The following is a 23,408-nucleotide window of genomic DNA, read 5'->3' on the forward strand; positions in this document are numbered from 1 at the left end:
TGTTTCTATGTCTGCACATGCTTAGTGCTCAGTCACATCCGACTCTTTGTGTTCCCATGGACTGTAGCCCATCAGGCTCCTCTATCCATGTCATTTCCCAAGCAAGAATACTGGAGTGGGTTGCAATTTCCTCCTCCAGGGGATCTTCCCGACCCAGGGATCAAACCCGAGTCTCCTGCTTGGGAAATGAATTCTTTACCTCTGTGAGCCACCTGGGAAGCCATGTCTTCACATAGCATTCTTATTAAGGACACTAGTCTTTGGATTTAGGATCCATCCTAATCCAGTATGGCCTTATGTTAACTAATTACATCTGTCAACCCCCTATTTCTGAATAAAGTCACATATTGAGGAGTGGAATGGACATGAATTTTGAGGGTTCACTATTCAACCCAGTATAATCAGCCCTCTGGCCTCCTCCATGAATTCATATTTGTCTTACATGCAAATACATTCACCTCATCACAATATCCCCTAAAGTCTTAACCTATTTCAGCATCAAGTCTAAGTCCCAAATCTCATCTAAATATCAACTCAAAAAGTCTGAAATCTCATTATCTAATTCATCTAAATCAGGTGTTGGTGGACTCTGAGTATGTTCCACTGGCAAAATTCCCTTCTGTCCGGAGACCTATGAAACTAGACAATGGTGAGACAGGCATAGGGTAGGCATTCCCATTCTGAAAGGGCAAAAAGGAAAGAATAAAGGGGTTACTGTTCTAAAGCAAGTTAGCAGCCCAGTAGGGCAAATTCCATTAGATTTCAAGTCCTAAGAGTAACGTTTTGGCTTCAGTGCTCTGTCCTGTGGTCGCCAGGGGTAGCCTTGCTCTCTGGGTACTCTGGGACAGCTCCATCATCTTAGCCTACCAGGGAAGCTACAGCCCCACCCTCTCTGGCTTTTGCGGCTTCATTTTATCTTCCTTCATTTTTTTTTAATAAATTTATTTATTTTAGTTGGGGGCTAATTACTTTACAATATTGTAGTGGTTTTTGCCATACATTGACATGAATCAGCCATGGGTTTACATGTGTTCCCCATCCTGAACCCCCCCTCCCACCTCTCTCCCCATCCCATCCCTCTGGGTCATCCCATTGCCCCAGCCCTTCATTTTAGCTTGTCTCTGTCACTTTTACATCAGGCTGGCACTGTTTCTGCTGGTATAAAATCCTTATAAACCTTCTTGGTCTCTTGTGTATGTCAAGAGAACCACACCATTAGATATAAGGATTCTTGACAGATCTTTTCTGGATAACCCCTTGTCTGTTCCTGGCTTCTGCTGAAAAGGTTGACTGGATCCATGAGTCACATACATAATCTCTTCAGTGAAAGTTTGTCTAAAGTTTGTCTAGCCACATACCATTGGCCCTTTTTCTAGGGCATTGGCTCAGAATTCTCCAAATCATCAAGTTCTGAATTTTTTTTTAAACAGATACTTACTCAATTTAACTCACTCCTCTCTCATTTTATAAGTATCAGTGAGAAACCAGGCTACATCTTTCACACTTTGCTTGGAAATCTCTTCAGCTAAATATGCAAGTTCATCATTTATGTTAAACTTTCTACCCAACAGCAGAACTCAATTCAGCCAAGTTTCTGCCACTTAATAACACTGAAGTGTTCAATAGCATGTTCATCATTTCCTTCTAAGGCTTCACCAGAAGTACTTTTAATGTTCATATCTCTAGCAAAATTTTGTTCATGATGATATAGGTGTTCTCTAAGATGATAGAAGTTGATAGAAGTTTTCTTTACTGTCTTTTTTACTTCCTTCTGAGCACTCACCAGAACTGTTATTAGCATTCATGTTTCTACCAATGGTCCCTTCAAGGTAACCGAACTTTTACTATCAAGCATCTCAAAAATTCTTCCAACTTCTACCCATTACCCAATTCCAAAATCACTTCTACAGTTTTAGGTGTTAGTTTCCCAGGGCTGCTTTGACAAAATGCCACAAACTGGATGGCTTAAAACAACGGAAATTTATTCTTTCACAGTTCTGGAGGCTAGTTCAAATCAAAGTTGGCAAGGTTGGCTTCTTCTGGAGGCTGTGAGAATGAATCTGCTCGACAGCTCTCTCCTAGCTTCTAGTGGTTGCTGACAGTCCTTGGTTTCTAGATGTTTCACCAGTCTTTGCTCCTATCATCATATGATATTCTCCCTGTGTGTCTGTGTATTCACATGATCTTCTTAAAAGGACATAAGTCAATGAATTTAGGGCCCACTCTAATCCACTATGACCTCATCTTACCTAATTATATATGCAAATACCCTATTTCCAAATAAGATTACATTCTGAGGTTCTGGGTAAACATAAATTTGAAAGGGATAATGAAACAGATCATGCCAAAAAGTACTTAAAACATATGTTCAGTTGGATAAAAAAATTGAACACTGCTAATACTCCAAAAGTCACTATATGCCCTTCAAAAATCATAACTCCCTGCTCATCAGATATAACCACTGTCCTGACTGTGATAATAATTTCTATGTACTTCTTTGTATTTTTACCACCCATACATACAGCACTAAGCAGTGTTCAGTTTTGCCAGTTTTTAAGCACTATACCGATGAACTGTAGTCTATTCTATTGGGTCTTTCTTTTTTTACATAATATCGAACTTCCCTGGTGGCTCAGAGGTTAAAGCGTCTGCCTCCAATGCCGGAGACCCGGGTTCGATCCCTGGGTCGGGAAGATCCCTTGGAGAAGGAAATGGCAACCCACTCCAGTACTCTTGCCTGGAGAATCCCATGGACGGAGGAGCCTGGTAGGCTACAGTCCATGGGGTCGCAAAGAGTCGGACATGACTGAGCGACTTCACTCACTTCATTGTATTTGTGAGATTCATTCATATTGCAATGTGTAGCCATAGTTCATTCATGGTCATTGCAGTATCATATTCCTTTATCTGAACATATCAACTTTTATTTATTCATTCTGCCATGGTTGGACATGTGGATGTTTCCATTTATGGTGGTGTAAGTATCCATGCTGCTACTGTGATCATTCTTGTATATGTATCTTGGGACACATGTGCAGGAGTTTCAGGGGGTCTAAGAGTGGAGTTAAGGGGTGAAGAGTTTACACATCTTCAGCTTTAATAGATGTAAACTCTTTTATGAAGGAATTTTCCCAATTAAAATTCCACCAACCATGTGTGACGGTTCAGGTTGCTCCATATCTTTGCCCCATGCTAGGTATTGTCAAACTCGAATCCAATAGGTATTTGCTTGTATTTTATTGTATTCTTTTTCCCCTTGCTGAACATTAGCATTCACTTATATTGCGTTTTATTTTCTTAATCTTTAGTAAAGTGTTATTTTCCATGCTTTCTATTTTTAAAATTTTAAATGTGGACAAAAATAGAAAGAATAGTACATCTATACCCTTCACCTACATTTAACAATTGTTGGCATTTTGCCACATTTGCTTTATGTCTCTGTTCATCTGCATGAGAATGGTGTATATGTGTATGTGTGGTTTGTTTATTGCTTAACTATTTGAAAATAAGAGACATTAAGAAGTTTTACTCCTAAATACTTCATTATGTATCTCCTAAGAACACATCCTCCTATATTATCACAGTATTATGATCACTCTTAAGATATTTAACAGTTACACCAATATTATCTAAAAATTTATGATTAGATTTCTCAATTTTAAATCCAGGATGCAATCAGGGATCACATATTGCATTTAGTTTGCTTAAGGACAGTTTCCCTGACTGTGTGTGTATGTGTATGTGCGTGCAAGTGACTCTGTCTGTATGTCTGGTTTTCAGGACATTGATATTTTTCAGGAGTCTAGGTCTATGTTGTTTGTTTCAATGTGATTTTAATTTTATTTTCTTGATATCTAATGAGGTCAGAAACCTTCTCATTTATTGACCATTCAGATGGCCTCCTTTGTGAAATGGCTCTTTAGTTCTTTTGCTCATTTAGGAAATGTAGAAATGTCTTTTTCCTGCATGAATATCTTTCCATCTGTTTGTATCTGTGTCCAGATGCAGTCTCTTTTCTTTTTTAAAAACTTTTTAAAATTTTATATTGGAGTATAACTGATTAACTATGTTTTGATAGTTTCAGGTGGATAGCAAAGAGACTCAGCCATACATATACATGTATCCATTCTCCCCCAAATTCCCATCCCATCCAGGCTGCCACATAACATTGAGCAGAGTTCCCTGTGCTGTACCTTGTTGGTTATTCATTTTAAATATAGAAATGTGTATAACTAGTGAGGACCTACTGTGCAGCACAGGGAACTCTGCTCAATGTTATATGGCTGACTAGATAGAAAGGGAGTTTAGGGGAGAATGGTACATGTATATGTATGACTGAGTCTCTTTGCTGTCCACCTGAAACTATCACAGCATAGTTAATTGGCTATACTCCAATACAAAATAAAAAGTTTAAAAATAAGTAAGTAAGGTGATGTGTACATGTTGATCGCAAACTCACTAAATATTCAAATGCAGTCTTGTTTCAGAGGTCACTAAGCATGTATCAAAACAATAGTTCAACCCCAAAGCCCTAGGATATGTATAGAAGATCTCAGTGATTACTACTTACTTCAGTACGGCTATAGAGAAGAGGATGTTAGAAAAGTGTTGTGATTATATGTCATGAATAGTCCATCTCCAAATTTCATCTCTAATCTTATATTCATTTCTTATAAATTTGTACAAGTTCTTTATCATTTTGGATACTTACTCTTTGTCACCTTATATGTGTTGAAATTGTCTATTCCCATTCTTTGGCTTTTCATTTCACTGCCTTTATGGCATCTTTTGATGAATCAAAAGTTCTTCTTTTTTATGTAATTAAATTTATTAATTTTTCATTTCTCCTTAGTGCTTTTGTGTTTTGATTAATAAATCCTTCCCTACATAAACTCAGGAAGATACTGTCCTTTATTCTAAAAACTTTATTATTTTTTCCTTTCACATTTAAGTCATTAAATTGATTGATTTATATGTATAATATGAAATAAGGATTCCAGTTTTTTTCATATAGATAACCCTCTATCCCAACACCATATATTGAAAATATTGTCCCTGCACTGTTATAGTGTTTCTAGCTCTGTCATATATCAGGTATTCATATATGCATGGGTGTTCTTCTGTATTCCTTTGATCTTTTTAACTATTACAGAATCAGTATCATAAGTTTAGCTTTTTTATGTCTCGATACCTTGTACAGTGGAAGGGCAATTTCTTCCACCTTGTTCTTCTTCAAAAGAGTTTTATCTACTTATGGTACTTTGCTTTTCCATGGAAATGTTAGAATCAGCTCATCAAGTTACACACACACACACGCATGCATGCACACATTCACACACAAACATATACTTTCTCTCTGATGTGATTTTGACTGAGTTTCCATCAAAGAAATCAGTTAAGGACAATTGACATATTTATAATATGTATCTTCAAATCTTGGAATGTAAATATGATATATCTTTTCATTTGTTCAATTGTTCTTTAATTTTTCAGTATATTTTCTTTATTCTGTTTCTTAGAACATTTTATGAAACTGATTAGTTTTTTCTTAATTTTTTAAGCAGCTTTTGTTGTTGTTTAGTTGCTAAATTGTGTTCTCGACTCTTTGGGACCCCATGGGCTGCAGCACGCCAGACTTCCCTGTCCTTCACTATTTCCCAGAGTTTGCTCAAACTCATGTCCATTGATTCAATGATGTCATCCAACCATTTCATCCTCTGCCTCCCTCTTCTTTTGCCTTCAATCTTTCCCAGCATCAGAGTCTTTTCCAAAGAGTCTCCTCTGTTCCTCAGGTGGCCAAAGTATTGGAGGTTCAGCTTTAGCATCAGTCCTTCCAATGAATATTCAGGATTGATTTCCTTTAGGATTGACTGGTTTGACCTCTTTGCAGTCCAAGGGACTCTCAAGAGTCTTCTCCAGCACCGCAATTCAAAAGCATCAATTCTTCAGTACTCAGTCTTCTTTATGGTCCAACTCTCACATCTCTACATGACTACTGGAAAAACCATATGTTTGACTAGACAGACCTTTGTCAGCAAAGTGATGTCTCTGCTTTTTAATATGCTGTCTAGGTTTGTCATAACTTTCCTTCCAAGGAAGCATTTTTTTCTTTTTTTTTTTTCTTTCTTTTTTTTTTTTATGAATTTATTTATTTTAGTTGGGGGCTAATTACTTTACAATATTGTAATAGTTTTTGCCATACATTGACATGAATCAGCCATGGGTTTACATGTGTTCCCCTTCCTGGACCCCCCACCCACCTCCCTCCCCATCCCATCCTTCTGGATCATCCCATTGCCCCGGCCCTGAGCCCTTGTCACATGCATCGAACATGGAATGGTGTTCTGTTTCACATATGATAATATACATGTTTCAATGCTATTCTCCCAGAACGTCCCACCCTCACCTTCTCCCTCAGAGTCCATAAAATTGTTCCGTGCATCTGTGTCTCTTATTCTGTCTCGCATATAGGGTTATCGTTACCATCTTTCAAATTCCATATATATGCATTAGTATACTGTATTGTTGTTTTTCTTTCTGGCTTACTTCACTCTGTATAATGGGCTCCAGTTTCATCCATCTCAGTAGAACCGATTCAAATGTATTTTTTTTTAATGGCTGAGTAATATTCCATTGTGTATATGTACCACAGCTTCCTTATCCATTCGTCTGCTGATGGACATCTAGGTTGCTTCCATGTCCTGGCTATTGTAAACAGTGCTGCGATGAACATTGATTGGGGTACACGCGTCTCTTTCAATTCTGGTTTCCTCGGTGTATATGCCCAGCAGTGGGATTGCTGGGTCATATGGCAGTTCTATTCCCAGTTTTTTAAGGAATCTCCACACTGTTCTCCATAGTGGCTGTACTAGTTTGCATTCCCACCAACAGTGTAAGAGGGTTCCCTTTTCTCCACACCCTCTCCAGCATTTATTGCTTGTAGACTTTTGGATAGCAGCCATTCTGACTGGTGTGAAATGATACCTCATTGTGGTTTTGATTTGCATTTCTCTAATAATGAGTGATGTTGAGCATCTTTTCATGTGTTTGTTAGCCATCTGTATGTCTTCTTTGGAGAAATGTCTGTTTAGTTTTTTGGCCCATTTTTTGATTGGGTCGTTTATTTTTCGGGAATTCAGCTGCAGAAGTTGCTTGTATATTTTTGATATTAATTGTTTGTCTGTTGCATCATTTGCTATTATTTTCTCCCATTCTGAAGGCTGTCTTTTCACCTTGTTTATAGTTTCCTTTGTTGTGCAAAAGCTTTTAATTTTAATTAGGTCCCATTTGTTTATTTTTGCTTTTATTTCCAATATTCTGGGAGGTGGGTCATGGAGGATCCTGCTGTGATTTATGTCGGAGAGTGTTTTGCCTATGTTTTCCTCTAGGAGTTTTATTGTTTCTGGTCTTACGTTTAGATCTTTAATCCATTTTGAGTTTATTTTTGTGTACGGTGTTAGGAAGTGTTCTAGTTCTACTAGAAAATTACTAGAGTTGATCAATGAATATAGTAAAGTTGCAGGATATAAAATTAACACACAGAAATCCCTTGCATTCCTATACTCCAATATTGAGAAAACAGAAAGAGAAATTAAGGAAACAATACCATTCACCATTGCATCAAAAAGAATAAAATACTTAGGAATATATCTACCTAAAGAAACAAAAGACTTATATATAGAAAACTATAAAACACTGATGAAAGAAATCAAAGAGGACACAAACAGATGGAGAAATATACCGTGTTCATGGATTGGAAGAATTAATATAGTGAAAATGAGTATACTACCCAAAGCAATCTATAGATTCAATGCAATCCCTATCAAGCTACCAATGGTATTTTTCACAGAACTAGAACAAATCATCTCACAATTTGTATGGAAATATAAGAAACCTCGAATAGCCAAAGCAATCTTGAGGAAGAAGAATGGAACTGGAGGAATCAACCTGCCTGACTTCAGGCTCTACTACAAAGCCACAGTCATCAAGACAGTATGGTACTGGCACAAAGATAGAAATATAGATCAATGGAACAAAATAGAAAGCCCAGAGATAAACCCACGCACATATGGACACCTTATCTTCGACAAAGGAGGCATGAATATACAATGGAGAAAAGACAATCTCTTTAACAAGTGGTGCTGGGAAAACTGGTCAACCACTTGTAAAAGAATGAAACTAGAACACTTCCTAACACCGCATTTTTTTCATTTCATGACTTCAGTCACCATCCTTAGTGATTTTGTAGCCCAGGAAAATAAAATCTGTCACTGTTTCCACTTTTTCCCTTTCTGTTTGCCATGAAGTGATGAGAGCAGATGCCATGATCTTAGTTTTTTGAATGTTGAGTTTTAAGTCAACTTTTTCACTCTTTTCTTTCATTCTCATCAAGAGGCCCTTACTCCCCTCATAAAGAGGTATAAGGCAGGTAAAGTAGTCTGGTATTCCCATCTCTTTAAGTGTTTTCCACAGTTTGTTATGATGCACATAGTCAAAGGCTTTAGCGTAGTCAGCAAAACAGAGGTAGATGTTTTCTGGAATTTCCTTGCTTTCTCTATGATCCAGCGAATGTTGGCAGTTTGATCTCTGGTTCCTTTGCCTTTTTGAAACCCAGCTTGTACATCTGGAAGTTCTCAGTTCACATACTGCTGAAGTCTAGCTTGAAGGATTTTGAGCATAACCTTACTAGCATGCAAAATGGGTGCAGTTGTGTGGTAGTTTGAGCATTCTTTGGCACTGCCCTTCTGTGGGATCAGAATGAAAACTGACCTTTTCCAGTCCTGTGGCCACTGCTGAATTTTCCAAATCTGCTGACATATTGAGTGCAGCACTTTAATAGCATCATCTTTTAGGATTTGAAATAGCTCAGCAGGAATTCCATCGCCTCCACTAGCTTTGTTTGTAGTAATGCTTCCTAAGGCCCACTTGACTTCACCCTCTAGGATGTCTGGCTCTAGGTAAGTGACCACACCATTGTGGTTATCCTGGTCATTAAGACCTTTTTCATATAGTTCTTCTGTGTATTCAATTTACATATGATAAAATTCACCTATTGTGTTCAATTAGGTACTTTCTATTAAGTTTATTGAATTGTACAGTCATTACTACATCCAATTTTAGGACTTTTCCTTGACTTTGCAAAATTCCCTTGAACTGATTTGCAGTAAATAAATTCCCATGTCTACCCTACATCTTTGTCTCTATGAATATGTCATTTCTAAATATTTCATATAAATAGAGTCATAATATTTGATGTTTGAAATTTTGCTTCTTTCAGGTGGCATGATGTTTTTGAAGTTTGTTCATATTGTAGCATGTATCAGTAATTCATTCCTTTTTATTGCTAAAGAGTTTTCCATTGTATAGATATACCACTTTTTGTTTATCCCTTCACCATTTGATGATACTGAGTTGTTTCCACTTTGGGGCTATTATGAACAATGCTATAAACATTCATTTGCAAGTTTTTGTGTGGATATGTTTTCATTTCTCTTGAGTGAATATTTTCTGGATCATACAGAAATACTTAAAATTTCTGGGTCAAACTCTATGTACAAATGTTTGAGGAACTGCGAAACAGTTTTCCAATGTGGAAGTATCATTTTACCTTCTCATCAGTGATGTATGAGCATTCCTACATCTCTATATCCTTGCCAACAATTGTTATGGCATATTTTTTATTCAGCTATTCTTGTGGGTATGTACTGGTATCTAATTTTAGTTTTATTTTTAATTTCTGTAATAACAAATAATCTTGATGCTATTTCATGTGTTTATGAGCCATTCATATGTCTTTTTTGATGAAATGTCTATTCAAATCTTTAACCCAGGTTATTTTTTGCTTTTTTTAAAATAAATTTATTTATTTTTTAATTGAAGGATAATTGCTTTACAGGATTTTGTTGTTTTCTGTCAAACTTCAACATGAATCAGCCATAGGTATACATATATCCCCTCTCTTTTGAACCTCCCTCCCATCTCCCTCCCCATCCCACCCCTCCAGGGTGATACAGAGCCCTGTTTGAATTTCCTGAGCCATACAGCAAATTCCTGTTGGCTATCTATTTTACATATGGTAATGTAAGTTTCCATGTTACTCTTTCCATACATCTCACCCTCTCCTCCCCTCTCCCCATGTCCATAAGTCTATCCTCTATGTCTGTTTCTCCATTGCTGCCCTGTAAATAAATTCTTCTGTACCATTTTTCTAGATTCCATATATATGCGTTAGAATACAATATTTAGCTTTCTCTTTCTGACTTACTTCACTCTGTATAATAGGCTCAAGGTTCATCCACCTCATTAGAGCTGACTCAAATGTGTTCCTTTTTATAGCTGAGTAATATTCCATTGTGTATATGTACCACAGATTCTTTATCCATTCACCTGTCGATGGACATCTAGGTTGCTTCCATGGTCTAGCTATTGTAAATAGTGCTGCAATGAACAATGGGATACATGCGTCTTTTTCAATTTTGGTTTCCTCAGGGTATATGCCTGGGAGTGGGATTACTGGGTCGTATGGTTGTTTTATTCCTAGTTTTTTTACGGAATCTCCATACTGTCTTCCATAATGGCTGTATCAATTTACATTCCCACCAACAGTGCAAGAGCGTTCCCTTTTCTCCACACCCTCTCCAGCATTTATTGTTTGTAGACTTTTTGATGATGGCCATTCTGACTGGTGTGAGGTGATATCTCACTGTGGTTTCAATTTGCATTTCTCTAATAATGAGCGATGTTGAGCATCTTTTCATGTGTTAGCCATCTGTATGTCTTTGGAGAAATGTCTGTTTAGGTCTTTTCCCTACTTTTTGAGTGGGTTGTTTGTTTTTCTGACATTGAGTTGTATGAGCTGCTTATGTATTTTGGAAATTAATCCTTTGTCATTTGTTTCATTTGCTATGATTTTCTCCCATTCTGAGTGTTGTCTTTTCACCTTGCTTATAGTTTCCTTTGCTGTGCCAAAGCTTTTAAGTTTAATCAGGTCCCACTTGTTTGCTTTTGTTTTTACTTCCATTACTCTAGGAGGTGGGTCATAGAGGATCTTGCTTTGATTTTTGTCATTGAGTGTTCTGCCTAAGTTTTCCTCTAAGAGTTTTATAGTTTCTGTAAATCTTTTACCCAGTTTTTGACTGGGTTGTTTGCTTTCTTAGTATTGAGTGGTGAAGGTTCGTTGTGTATTCTGAATGCAAGTCTTTTACAAGATATATGCTTTGCAAATATTTTCTTCCAGTCTATTTCTTTTTATTTTCTTAATAATGTATTTTGAAGAACAATTTTTTAAAATTTTAATGAAGTTCAATTTATTAAATTGTTCTTTTATGATTTGTGCTTTTGGTATCCTATCTAAGAAACCTTTGCTGAATTCAAGGTCAGAAAGAGATTCTCCTATGTTTTCTTCTAGAATATTTATAGTTTTAGCCTTTACAGTTACATTTATTATCTATTTTAAGTTCATTTTTCTGTGTTAAGATAAAGGATCAGAGTTCATATTTTTGTGTTTGAATATCCAGTTGTCCCAGCATTGTTTATTGTAAAGATTATTATTTCCCCATTGAATTGTCCCTGCATTTTTGTAGAAAAATGGTGATGGTGGTTTAGTCACTAAGTCATGTCTAGCTCTCGCAACCCCATGGACTCTAGCCACCAGGCTCCTCTGTCCGTGGGATTTCCCAGACAAGAATACTGGAATGGGTTACTATTTCCTTTTCCAGGGTATCTTCCTGACCCAGGGATCAAACCTGGGTCTCCTGCATCGCAAGTGGATTCTTTACTGACTGAGCCACCAGGGAAGATTTTTTGTAGAAAAATCAGTTGATCATAAATATAAGTGTTTATTTCTGGACACTCAGTTTGGTTCCCTTGATCTATATGCCAATATATATGCCTATCCTTACACTTGGAACCTCCTTACCTTTATAGTAAGTTTCAAAATCAGGTAGTATAACTCCTCCAATTTTGTTCATCTTTCTCAAAATTGCTTCGGTTATTCTAGGTCCTTTGTATTTCCATGTAAATTTAGAAGCAGCTTGTCAATTTTTCTACAAAAAAAGGGCCTGCTGTAATTTTTATAAGGACTGTACTGAATCTTTTAATTCAATTTGGGGAAATTTCCGTTTTAATAATATTGAATATTCTAATCCATGAATATGGAAGGTATCTTCCTTTATTTTGATTTTCTACAATTTATTTCAGTAATAGTGAGAGCAGACATCCTTGCCTTGTTCCCAGTCATAGGGGGGAAACATTCAGTTTTTAACCATTAACTATCATCTTACCTCTAGATTTTTTGTGCATACCTTTAGAAATATATTGCTTTCTTATGGATGCTGTAACTAATTACCATAAATTTAACAGCTTAAAGCAACACAGAGTTTTTCTCTTACAGTTCTAAAGGTCAAAAGTCCTAAAATCAAGATGTTCACAGGGCTGTATTCCTTCTGGGGTTCTCTAGGGGAGCCTTTTTCACCTTCTGGAATCAGGCCTGCATTTCTTGGTTCATGGCCCCTTCCTCACATTACTCTTACCTCTACTTCCATCCTGCATCTCCTACTGTTTCTGACCCTTCTTCCTCCTTCTTGTAAGGACCCTTATAATTACATTGGGCCCACCTCCATAATCAGTGACAATCACATCTGCAGAGTCACTGTAACCATGCGCCATTTTCAAAGATACCAGGGTGCAGGGTGCAGACATCTTTGGTGCCTACCCCATGCAGGGTGAAGAAGTTCCCTTCTATTCCTAGTTATTTGAGGGTTTTTTGAAAATCATGAATGGGTGTTAGATTTTGTTTACTGCTTTTTCTGCACCTACTGTAGTGAGTATGTGGTTTAAAGTTTTAATCTGTTAATATGACATTAACTGCTCTTTATATTTTAAAACAATCTTTCATTCCTGGGATAAACCCACTTACAAGTGTATCATTATAATAATTTTTATATGTTGCTGGATTAGGCTTGCTAATATTTTGTTGAGGATTTTTGTGTCTATTTTCATGAGAGATATTGGCCTGTGATTTTTCTTTGCTTGTGGTATCTTTTTAAACTTTAGTTTCAGTGTAATAATGACATAATAGATAAGTTGGAAAATATTACCTCCTCCTTTATTTTCTGAAAGTGTGAAGGATTGATATTATTTCTTAAATATTTGGTAGAATTCACTAGTGAAACCATCTGAATCTGGACTTTTCTTTGTGAGCAGTTTGTTGACTACTAATTCAAGCTCTCTTATTATAGAGTTTTCAGCTATTCTTTTTCTTCTTAAGACTGCTTTGATAATTCATATCTTCCTAGGAATTTGTCAACTCATCTAAGCTTTCTCATTTGTTGGCCTAAAGTTATATATATTTTTTCCCTTTTAATTGTTTCTATTGATAAAGGATCAGTAATGATGCCTCCCTTTTAATTCTTGACTTTAGTCATTTTTGTCTTCTTTCTTATTTTCTTGGTTTGTCTAGCTAAGGATTTGCCATTTTATTAATCTTTTCAAAGAACTAGCTTTTGGTTTCATTGATTTTTTTCCATTTTTCCCCTGTTTTCTGTTGCACTGATTCTGTAGTCTTTATTATTTTCTTACTTCTCCTTGCTTTGTGTTTAGTGTGTTCTTTTTCTAGTTTCCTAAATTGGAAGCTCAACTTATAGCTTTGAAACCATTCCTCCTTTCTGATATAGGTATTTAAAGCTCTGTGCATTGTTTTATCTCTATCCATAAATGTTATGTTCAGTTTTCATTTTTATTTAGTTCAGAATATTTTTAAATTTCCTTTGGAAGTTCTTTGACCTATGGGTTATTTAGAAGTGTGTTTGTTTAATATCCATATATTTATATTTTCCCAGATTTCTTCTAGTAATAGATCCCTAATGTGATTCCATTGTGTTCAGAGAAATAGTTTGTATAATTTCAGACTTAAAAAATTTTTTGAAACTTTTTCCTACCATGGAGCCCTCACTCCAATATCAGGATGATAGATCACCTCACTTTCTATAAGTCTTATCTCAAATGTTACCTTCTCAATGAGACCTACTCAGACAAGCATTAAAATTGCCACTAACCCTACCACCACCCCCAGCCCTTCCAATTATCCCTTATGCTGCTGTATTTTTTTTCTTTTTCATAGCACGCATAACCTTCTAGCATACCATATAATTCACTTAGTTCTGTGAAGATAGGGATCTTTGTATTATTTATCAATGTTTCCCAAGAACCTGGAATAGTACCTGGATCAGAATGGCCACTGAATAAATACTTTTGAGTATATACATTAGTGTATTCATCTACTTGATCATATGTAGCCAAAATTTGTTGCCTTTGTTGTAATATAGGATTTTATTATATAAACTTGCTATAGTTTTATAACTGATTCTTCTTAGATGGACATTTATATTTTTGCTAGTTTCAGGCTATTATAAATAGTACTGATCTAAATATTCTTATTATTGTACCCTGGTGCACTATGCTCAAATTCTTCTAGGGTATATATGTAGGAGTGGAATTGATGGGTCATATTATGAGCATATTCAGAGTTAGTAGATAATGTTATAGTGATTTGCACATTCCTACCAGCAATGTATTTGCTCCACAACCTCACTGACATGTGCTATTGGTATTCTTTTTTTATTTTTTGCCAATATGGTATTCCCTTCTTAATTAGTATTTCCCTGAATTCTGATATTGAGCACTTTCCTTGTATTTATTAGCCAATGTATTTCCTCTTTTGCAAGGCACCTTTTTCTTTTGCCCATTTTCCTAGTGATTCTCTTCTTTATCAGTTATTTGTACAACAAATATCTTTCCCCATTCTGTGAGTTTTTTCTTTAGGATATTTTTGATGAACAGAAGCTTTTAATTTTAATGTAGTTGAATTTTTCAATATATTCCTTAATAGTTCCTGCTTTTTAGGTCTTAAGAAATCCTTGCATAAATATTCTTATACCTTGCTGGTGGAAATGCAGAATAGTTCAATTCTTACAGAGTGAAATTTATAAATACATAGAGAAAAATTTGTTATACATTTGCCCTTTATCTCAGCAGTGCCAGTTCTTGAAATCTATTTTAAAGATATACTGAGAAAATACAAAATCCTGTATGCACAGGCTGTTTGTCAGGGCATTATACACAGTAGCAGTAAAGACTGGAAACAACACCAGGGTGCATCAGTAGGGGAGCAGTTGAATAAACTCTTGTACAACCACATAGTGAAGTACTGTGCAACTATAAGAAGGAAAGGGAAGAGCTCTATACATTAACATGGAATTATTGCCAGGATATATTGTTAAGTGCAAAGAAGTAAGTTGTAGAACAGTGTTTATAGTAAGTTAGAAGGGGATATACTGAATTATATATATATATGAGAAGGAAATGGCAACCTACTGCAGTATTCTTACTTGGGAAATCCCATGGACAGAGGAGCCTGGTGGGCTACAGTCCATGGGGTCACAAAAGAGTTGGACATGTCTGACCAACTAAATAAAAACATAAACACTCACATGTGTGTGTGTGCATGTGTTATGTGTTTGTGCCTATTTACTTATATTTCAAAAAAGAAACAATGGAACCATAAAGCCAAAACTACTAAAATTATTGTTTATGGAGAAGGAAAGGAGTGGGATGAAGTTTACAGAGATGTAAAGTGAGACTTCTTTGAAGGTACTATATAATACAATTTTCACTTTAGTAAAGTGAAAGTCACTCAGTTGTGTCTGACTCTTTGTGACCCGAAGGACTATACAGTCCATGGAATTCTCCAGGCCAGAATACTGGAGTGGGCAGCCTTTCCCTTCTCCAGGGGATCTTCCCAACCCAGGGACTAAACCCAGGTCTCCCTCATTGCAGGCAAATTCTTTACCACCTAAGCCACAAGGCAAGCCCAAGAATACTGGAGTGGGTAGCCTATCCCTTCTCCAGCAGATCTTTCCAACCCAGGAATCAAACTGGGGTCTCCTGCATTGAAGGCAGATTCTTTACCAACTGAGCTATGAGGGAAGCCCTCATTTTCATGTCAGACCCATGTAAATGTTTTGCATAATTTTAAAAATTAATCCAAAGGGAAAAAATAAATTCCTAAAATTTATTAACAGCCCGAAGCAAATTAGCCTAACTATGAATAAAGTTGGTATCATAACCATACAGAGAAAATAGTTATTTAAAATGATTTTAAATAATATTTGCATATTCCTAATGGGATATAATTTAAAGGACAAAAGTAACTGCAAAGAATTTTAAAACTGTATTCAGTAGTTTTATTGTTGATAATCATGTTAGTATTGTTATTGACATTTTAAAATTCTATATATTGTAGGAAAAAAGCTAATAAATAATTTTGTTAATATCATTTGGAGCCAGTATCCTAAGCACATGTGAGAGAGATACAAGTCAAAAATCATGGACTTGAGTAATAATCTTGTAATCTTAATTTGAAGTGGAAATACCAGTATAAATTTATGATTTATTTTTCATAAACGTTTTCCTACCTTTGTTCACTGAAAAAGGCCTAGAAGCAGCAACAGCTCAACATTTATGAACAGATTTAGCAACATATTGTTGTTTCTAAATACTATTTCATATTAACAGGAGCCAGTGGTCCTTAGAGAAATATTTCAGGTTTGAGTCAGGAAATATGCAAGATGAACTTAAGACATCTTGCTATGCCAGAAAACTAGAAAGCAATACAGGAGCTAATTTTAAGGGACTTTCACTGATCCTAGGGCTTCCCCAGTAGCTCAGCAGTAAAGAATCTGCCTGCAATGCAGGAGCCTCAGGAGACATGGGTTCAATCCCTGGGTGGGGAAGATTCCCTGGAGTAGGGCATGGCAACCCACTCCAGTATTCTCGCCTGGAGAATCCCCATGAACAGAGGAGCTTGGCAGGCTACATTCCATAGGGTTGTTAAGAGTTGGACACAACTGAAGTGACTTTGCACACATGCACTGATCCTAAGTGGAATAATTTGATCACTAAAAAGAATGACTACATTTAATTGAAACACATCAAATATATGAAAATACATGTCTCACAATTATACTAAAAGTAATCATTGGTCACCATTGGACACTTTGAAAGTACTAACTCATTAAACTCTTATAGTTGAAAAATAATGGAAAACAAATCAAGCATTTGTCCTACTTTTCCTGTATGAACTTATGTAGGGAAACCAAATAGTTGATGACGTTAAGTCCATTATAGAATCCCAAATAATTAATACAGAAGAAATAATAGAAATAATAAGTGCAAAATAAATAATAGAATTAGGGGAGCCACACTTTACAACTCTTAATAAATTAATGGATTTAAGCAATGGTCATCAATGGATGCAAACCCCTTAGTTAAAAAGCAAATGGGAAAACTTCATAATGGAAAGATCAGACCAAAATCACCTGAATCCACTGATCAATTTTAACATCACTGGAAATGGTACCACTGAACATTATGTGCCTAATGATATGATGTAATGGGAAATACACATCTATATAATATATGGAGGATTCTTGCCTAAAAATATTGAACTCAAATCTAGATCAGCAATATCCAATACAACTTTTTACAATAATGTGAATGGTCTTTATTCTGCCCAGAATGATATCTGGTAGCCACATGTGTTTGTTGAACATTTGATATTCGTAGTTTAACAGAGGAAATAACATTTAAAAAATTAATTTAAATAGACTCATGTGGCTAGTGGCCACATGGTAGCATAGCTCTAGATTTGACTACCAGTTTGTAAGAAATAGAGGGGATTGAGGAACAAGGTAAATAATATCATGAGGAACAACCAGTTAAATTCATTCGTTCTGAACAAATGATGTGGCTTCTCTGATGAATCAGTGGGATTGGGGGGAGAAAAGATTTGAGGGCTGAGAAAAAAGGGAAGTTGTGTATTTTTTTTTTAATGAGGCTTTAAAGACATAATAGCCAATGGCTGGTTTAGATATTGAACCAAGTGTAAAAAGACATCTTTGAGAAAATCAGGGCCATTTGAATATGAATTCAGTAGTAGATAATGGTAAGGAATTATTATTAATTTTGTAAAGTGTGGTAATGCCATACTAGTTTCATTTTTTTCAAATGCCGTTATCAATTAGATGCATGTACTTACATGACCCTGAAAGTGAGCATCTCAATTTTGGACCCCAGGTACCTCACTTGCCTCACCATAGTCCCGGGCCTGCCCAAGATGCACTGTAATAACATAGCTATATATTATTGTCATTTTTCACAGGTTGTGAATACCTGCCCCAGCAGAGTTTCATTATCTGAGATTCAAGGTTTAATTTTTATTAATTTGTCAAAGGTTGTTTTGGTAGGCTTTGTAGAACTTCCGTATCTCTTTGTCTTGATCCAGATGAACCCCAAAAGAAGAACAAAGGTGATCCCATGAACAAGCTGGAAAGTTTTTACCAAGAGATGATAATGAAAAAGCGTCTTGAAGAGTTCCAACTAATGAGAGGTGAACCCTTTGCTTCCCACTCACTGGTCTCAGCTACATCAGTGGGAGATAGTGGCACAGCTGAGAACCCGTCATTACTCCAGGACAAGGGAAAACAGGCAGCACAGGGTAAAGGTCCCAGTCTCCATGTGGCAAAAGTTATTGATAATTCACCTGAGCAGTGTTGGACTGGGCCTAAGAAGCTGACGCAGCCAATAGAATTTGTCCCAGAAGATGAGATCCAGAGAAATCGTTTGTCAGAGGAAGAGATCCGAAAAATTCCTATGTTTTCTTCATATAATCCAGGGGAGCCAAACAAGGTATAGGCCAAACCAAGAAAACAAAACAAACAAAAAAAAAAACATGGGTTGTTTTCATTTTTATTTACCTCTACTTAAAGTAATACTTTTGTATTAGCTTTGATTATACCAAGGAATCATGACATAGGCACAGTGATTGCGTTCTTCTTTGACCTTTACTATTAATTCTCTGCTATATAAGTAGCTCTGACTATATAAGTAGCATATTTCCTATGCTGTTCATTGTGGTTTTCTAACGTCATAAGCTATCCTTAGAATTTTATTTAAAAAACAAGAATTTTAAAGAAATCTTGATCAGACTCTAGTCCACACCCACTAGAAACCCTCAACTGAAGAAAAATTCATAGGCTCACCATATCTAGTAGCCACGTGCCTGGTTGTGAGTAGGGTTTACTATTACCACATGCGTTTTCTCTTCAGAATGCTCCACCTGGCTTTCATATGACATATGACTTAAATTGCTGGTAGCTTAGCAGCAAAGTGAAAGCACAGGGCCTCTAAGCCTTGAGGAATTGGCGAATATCTAAGAAAAGTTGTAAATAATCCTCGTTTTGTTGATCAGATCATTATGTCACATTCATGGTATGTGTTACATCCAGAATTGAAAATTTCATTATCATGTCACTCAAAAAAGCAACACAAGCCCCTGGAGCATATACTTGTGTTCAATTTAAAAAACGAAACCAGAAAAATAATGTTAGCTTCTGGCTGTCCCTAAATTTTTAAAAAGGTGTTGTCAATGAGGATTATTAAGCAGTTTCCTTTGAGTGATTACATTTCTAATATATTCTTGATGTTCAAGGGTAGCTGGATTTTTATTTATCTTTATTATGAAAATTACTAATTATGAAAAGTTACAGAGAGTAATATAGTAAGAATTTTTGTACCTAACCAACTCTCTTTACCAATTCTTGCCTTTTTTTTTCCCCTTGGCCGCGCCACATGACTTGTGGGATCTTAGTTCTCTGACCGGGATTGAACCCAGGCCCTTGGCAGGGAGAGTGAGGAACTCTAACCACTGGATTGCCGGGGAATTCCCTATCAATTCTTAACAGTTTCCATATTTGGTTGATTTTTAAAAATAAGGCCTTACAGAGACACCTGGAAACTTTCATGTATTCCCTCACCACTCCCATTCCCCTTTCTCTTTTCCAGTGGTAACCACCATCCTGTGTTTGCCATTTATCATTCCCACGCATGTTTTATACTTTTACTATAAATCTGTATATTCATAAATAACATGTAATTTTATATATTTTTAAACTATATAGATGATATCATACTCTACATATCCTTCTACAGCTTGCTTTTTGACTCAATATACATGTTTTTTAAATTTATTTCTAAAGATATAAGGAACTGTATAGTATTCCATTGTAGAAAGATACTATAATTCATTTATCCATTCTCCTGAAGATTTTTTCTTTTCTTTTTTTTCCATTATAAACAGTTCTGCAACAAGTACTATTGTACACATCTCCTGTTGCACATGTACAGGAGTTTCTCTAGGACAGTTTTTCAAACTTTAGATTACTATTAGTAGGTCACAAGCAGCAATTTTTTAAAGAAATAGAAAATATCAAAGTGCATTCTATAGAGTAGTAAGGATAATTATTGTTTTTTGAAGCTTTTGTTTATTGTGCTTTTGTGTGTGATATGTGTGTGGGCCAGAATATAAAATGCATTTCTTCCTACAGATCTCAGTCAAAAAGACCAGAAAAACATTGCTCTATTGCAGTGATTCTCAAAGTTAGCATGTACCAGAATCTCTGGAAGGCTTGTTAAAACACATATTGCTGGGTTCTGCCCCTAGAATTTTTTGTTCTATACATCTGGAGTAGGACCTGAGAATTTGCATTTCCAAGTTCCCAGGAGATACTGACGGTGCTGCTGGTCTGAGTGATGTTTTAAGAATCACTGTTCTAGATTATATATCTAGGAGTGGAATTACTCTAATATAGGATATGTATATTTTCACCTCCATGAGCAGAGTTTAAGAAATCTCTTTCACATCTTTTCTAAGACTTTAAAATATTTGACTTTTTATTTTGGCCAGTCTAATGTATTTGAAAGGTATCTCATGGTTTTAATTTCAATGTTCCTGATTTCCAATGAAGTTATGCATGTATTCATACATTCATTAGCCTTTCAGGAACCGTCTGTGAATTGCTTGTTCTGTTTCTTTCCCATTATTTATTTAGTTTTTAATAGTATTTATAGGTTTTGATTATTTAGGTTTTAGTATTACCTATAGATTTTATTTTAGAATTCTAGACACAAACCCTTGATGCACCAGGTGAGTAGCTTGTATTTTTAACATTGTTTCTGATGTCTTGTTAAGCAGAAGTCTTTCATTTTGACATAATTAAATCATCAGTATTTTATTTGATGGTTTGTGCTTTTTGAGATATTTGAAGGAAATCTTTCCCTATAAATCAATAAGAAAGAGACATGCAATCCAATAAAAATAGCCAGAAGATATGAACAGGCAGTTCATAGGGGAGAAAACACGAACGACCAGTTAACATATAAAGTCTCATTAGTAATCAAAGAAATGCAAAATAAAACTACAATAAGATACCATTTAATATCATATAATACCTTTTTGCATTTGGCATACATTTAAAGACCTGACAATGCCAAGTACTGGTGAATGTATGGAACAGTAAGAATTCTTTAATATACTGCTGGGTGAATATAAATGAGTATAACCACTTTCAAAAACATTGTGGCAATACTCAGTAAAATGAAAGATGCTCAACACTGTAGGTCAGTAATCCCACTTCTTGGTATCTATCCTAGGGAAACTTTTAAACATACACATTAGGAGATGTTATAAGGATGCTTATAGTAGCATTGATTGTGAACAACATACATGTTCATAAGCAGGAGAATGGATAAAGCATGGTGAATTCATAAAATAGAATATGATATGGAAGAAAAAATGAACGAAATAGAACTACAGGTATCAACATGGGTGAAACAATGTTGAATGAAAAACATTTTGTTTGAGACTTTGGGTTTCAGTGCCAACATGTAAACTGCTTAGAAGTCATCACTACTGTCTTACAACAGGAATAACAGCTGAACAGGCTAAAAAATCAATGACTTTTCTTGGATTCATCAGAGATTTGAAGTCAGAGAGCAAACTGCAACCATGAAATCTGGAGAGACAGGCAATTACAAAGAATCACTTCCCAGATCTGCTTATCAGAAGCAGAAAGCACTGAGCCATAAATTGGTAGGAACACTTAAGTGGTAAGTTTTACAAATTGCAGGAAACAGAGTATAGATTAGTGTTTGAGTAATAAACTTCTGTTGGCCACAGTCTAAGGGGGCCCCCACATTTTCATGACTTTTACCTCCAGGAACACCACTGGGTTCTCAATGTAAAGAGCCAAGAATAAGTCTTCTGTTTCTGGCATGTTGATAGGAAAAGGAATCAACTTGAAATACATCCAGAGCTTCTACCTAACAAAGAGCAATCCAGCAAGTAAAACAACTTAACCAAAGCCTTTTCTAGTGTGGGAGAAGGGAAATTATTGAACTCCAGGCCCCTCTAGTCTTACTGTGTCATCTATGAGAAAGAGAATAAAAGCTGTGAAATACTTGTGAAGGTTACAGGCTGGATACATGGGCACAGTAAATGCCTGAGACTTAATTATAAGATGCAGAATGTTTTCCCATACCCTGTGCCTTACTACCACATCAACAGGGCTTCAGTATGATAACTATGAATTATAGCTGAAGAACCTGCAAGGCTCAGACTCTAAAATGTTTTTAGGGAAACTCAAAACAAGGGAGACAAAAACAAGGATATTAGAGGAAACTGAAAAACCTCTGACACCTACAGCTAAAGGAAACATTAAACACAGCCCAACTTCTAGCCAGATTAACATAAAACCTCACATGAAGGGCCTGTTTATCTTAGTTTCTACTGTGTTACATATAATGTAACAAAAAAGAAATGATTTTTTCCTTTCAACAAAAGATAAATGATATGGCTTACCAAAAGATAAACCACAGTCTCAAGAGACAAAACCAACATCAGAACCAAGCTCAGGTATCACACAGGTTTTTTAAAAATAGCTATAACTAGTATGCTAATGAGTCTGACAAATAGTTTACAACATGCAAGAACAAATGGATAATTTAAGCAGACAGATAGAAACTCTAGAAAGAGATGTAAGAAATCAAAAACAGTGTAACAGAAATGATGTCTTTGGGAGTTCCCTGTGACCTAGTGGTTAGGATTCTGGGCTTTCATTGCCAGGTTCAATCCCTGATCAGGGAACTGAGATTCTGTAAACCATGTGGCAAGGCCAAAAAAAACAATGCCTTTAATAGGCTCGTCAGCAGACTGGATACAGATGAGGAAAGATTGAGTTAGTAGCTTGAAGACACATCAATAGAAACTTTCCAAACTGAAATGCAAAGATTAAAAGACTTTAAAAATGTAACAGAATATCCAAGGACAATTTCAAAAGGTGTACCATGCACATTATTGGAATAGTGGAAGAAGAAAGAAGCAGAAGGGGAAAAAAAAGAAATATTTGAAGTAAGAATGACTGAGAATTTTCCAAAATTAATGATAGACACTGCATTACAGATCCAGGATCCAAGCAAAGAACACAAAGTAGGATAAATACCAAAAAAAAAACAAC

The 23,408-nt window shown here is 35.8% G+C and overlaps 1 protein-coding gene across 3 annotated transcripts in view; it reads left to right on the forward strand.

Annotated features, from left to right (window-relative positions):
- RBM41 (RNA binding motif protein 41) overlaps positions 1 to 23,408 on the forward strand; it is a 70,831-nt gene that overhangs the window by 18,645 nt on the left and 28,778 nt on the right. For all 3 annotated transcript variants that reach the window (XM_081565374.1, XM_081565375.1, XM_081565373.1), the window contains one exon: positions 18,341 to 18,744. In XM_081565374.1, the coding sequence (XP_081421500.1) occupies positions 18,341 to 18,744 (404 nt within the window). The remainder of the gene's footprint in view (positions 1 to 18,340; positions 18,745 to 23,408) is intronic.

This window comes from Giraffa tippelskirchi, chromosome X (genome assembly GCF_054371585.1).
Source record: "Giraffa tippelskirchi isolate mGirTip1 chromosome X, T2T-mGirTip1v1.2.pri, whole genome shotgun sequence".
NCBI classification, from domain to species: domain Eukaryota; kingdom Metazoa; phylum Chordata; class Mammalia; order Artiodactyla; family Giraffidae; genus Giraffa; species Giraffa tippelskirchi.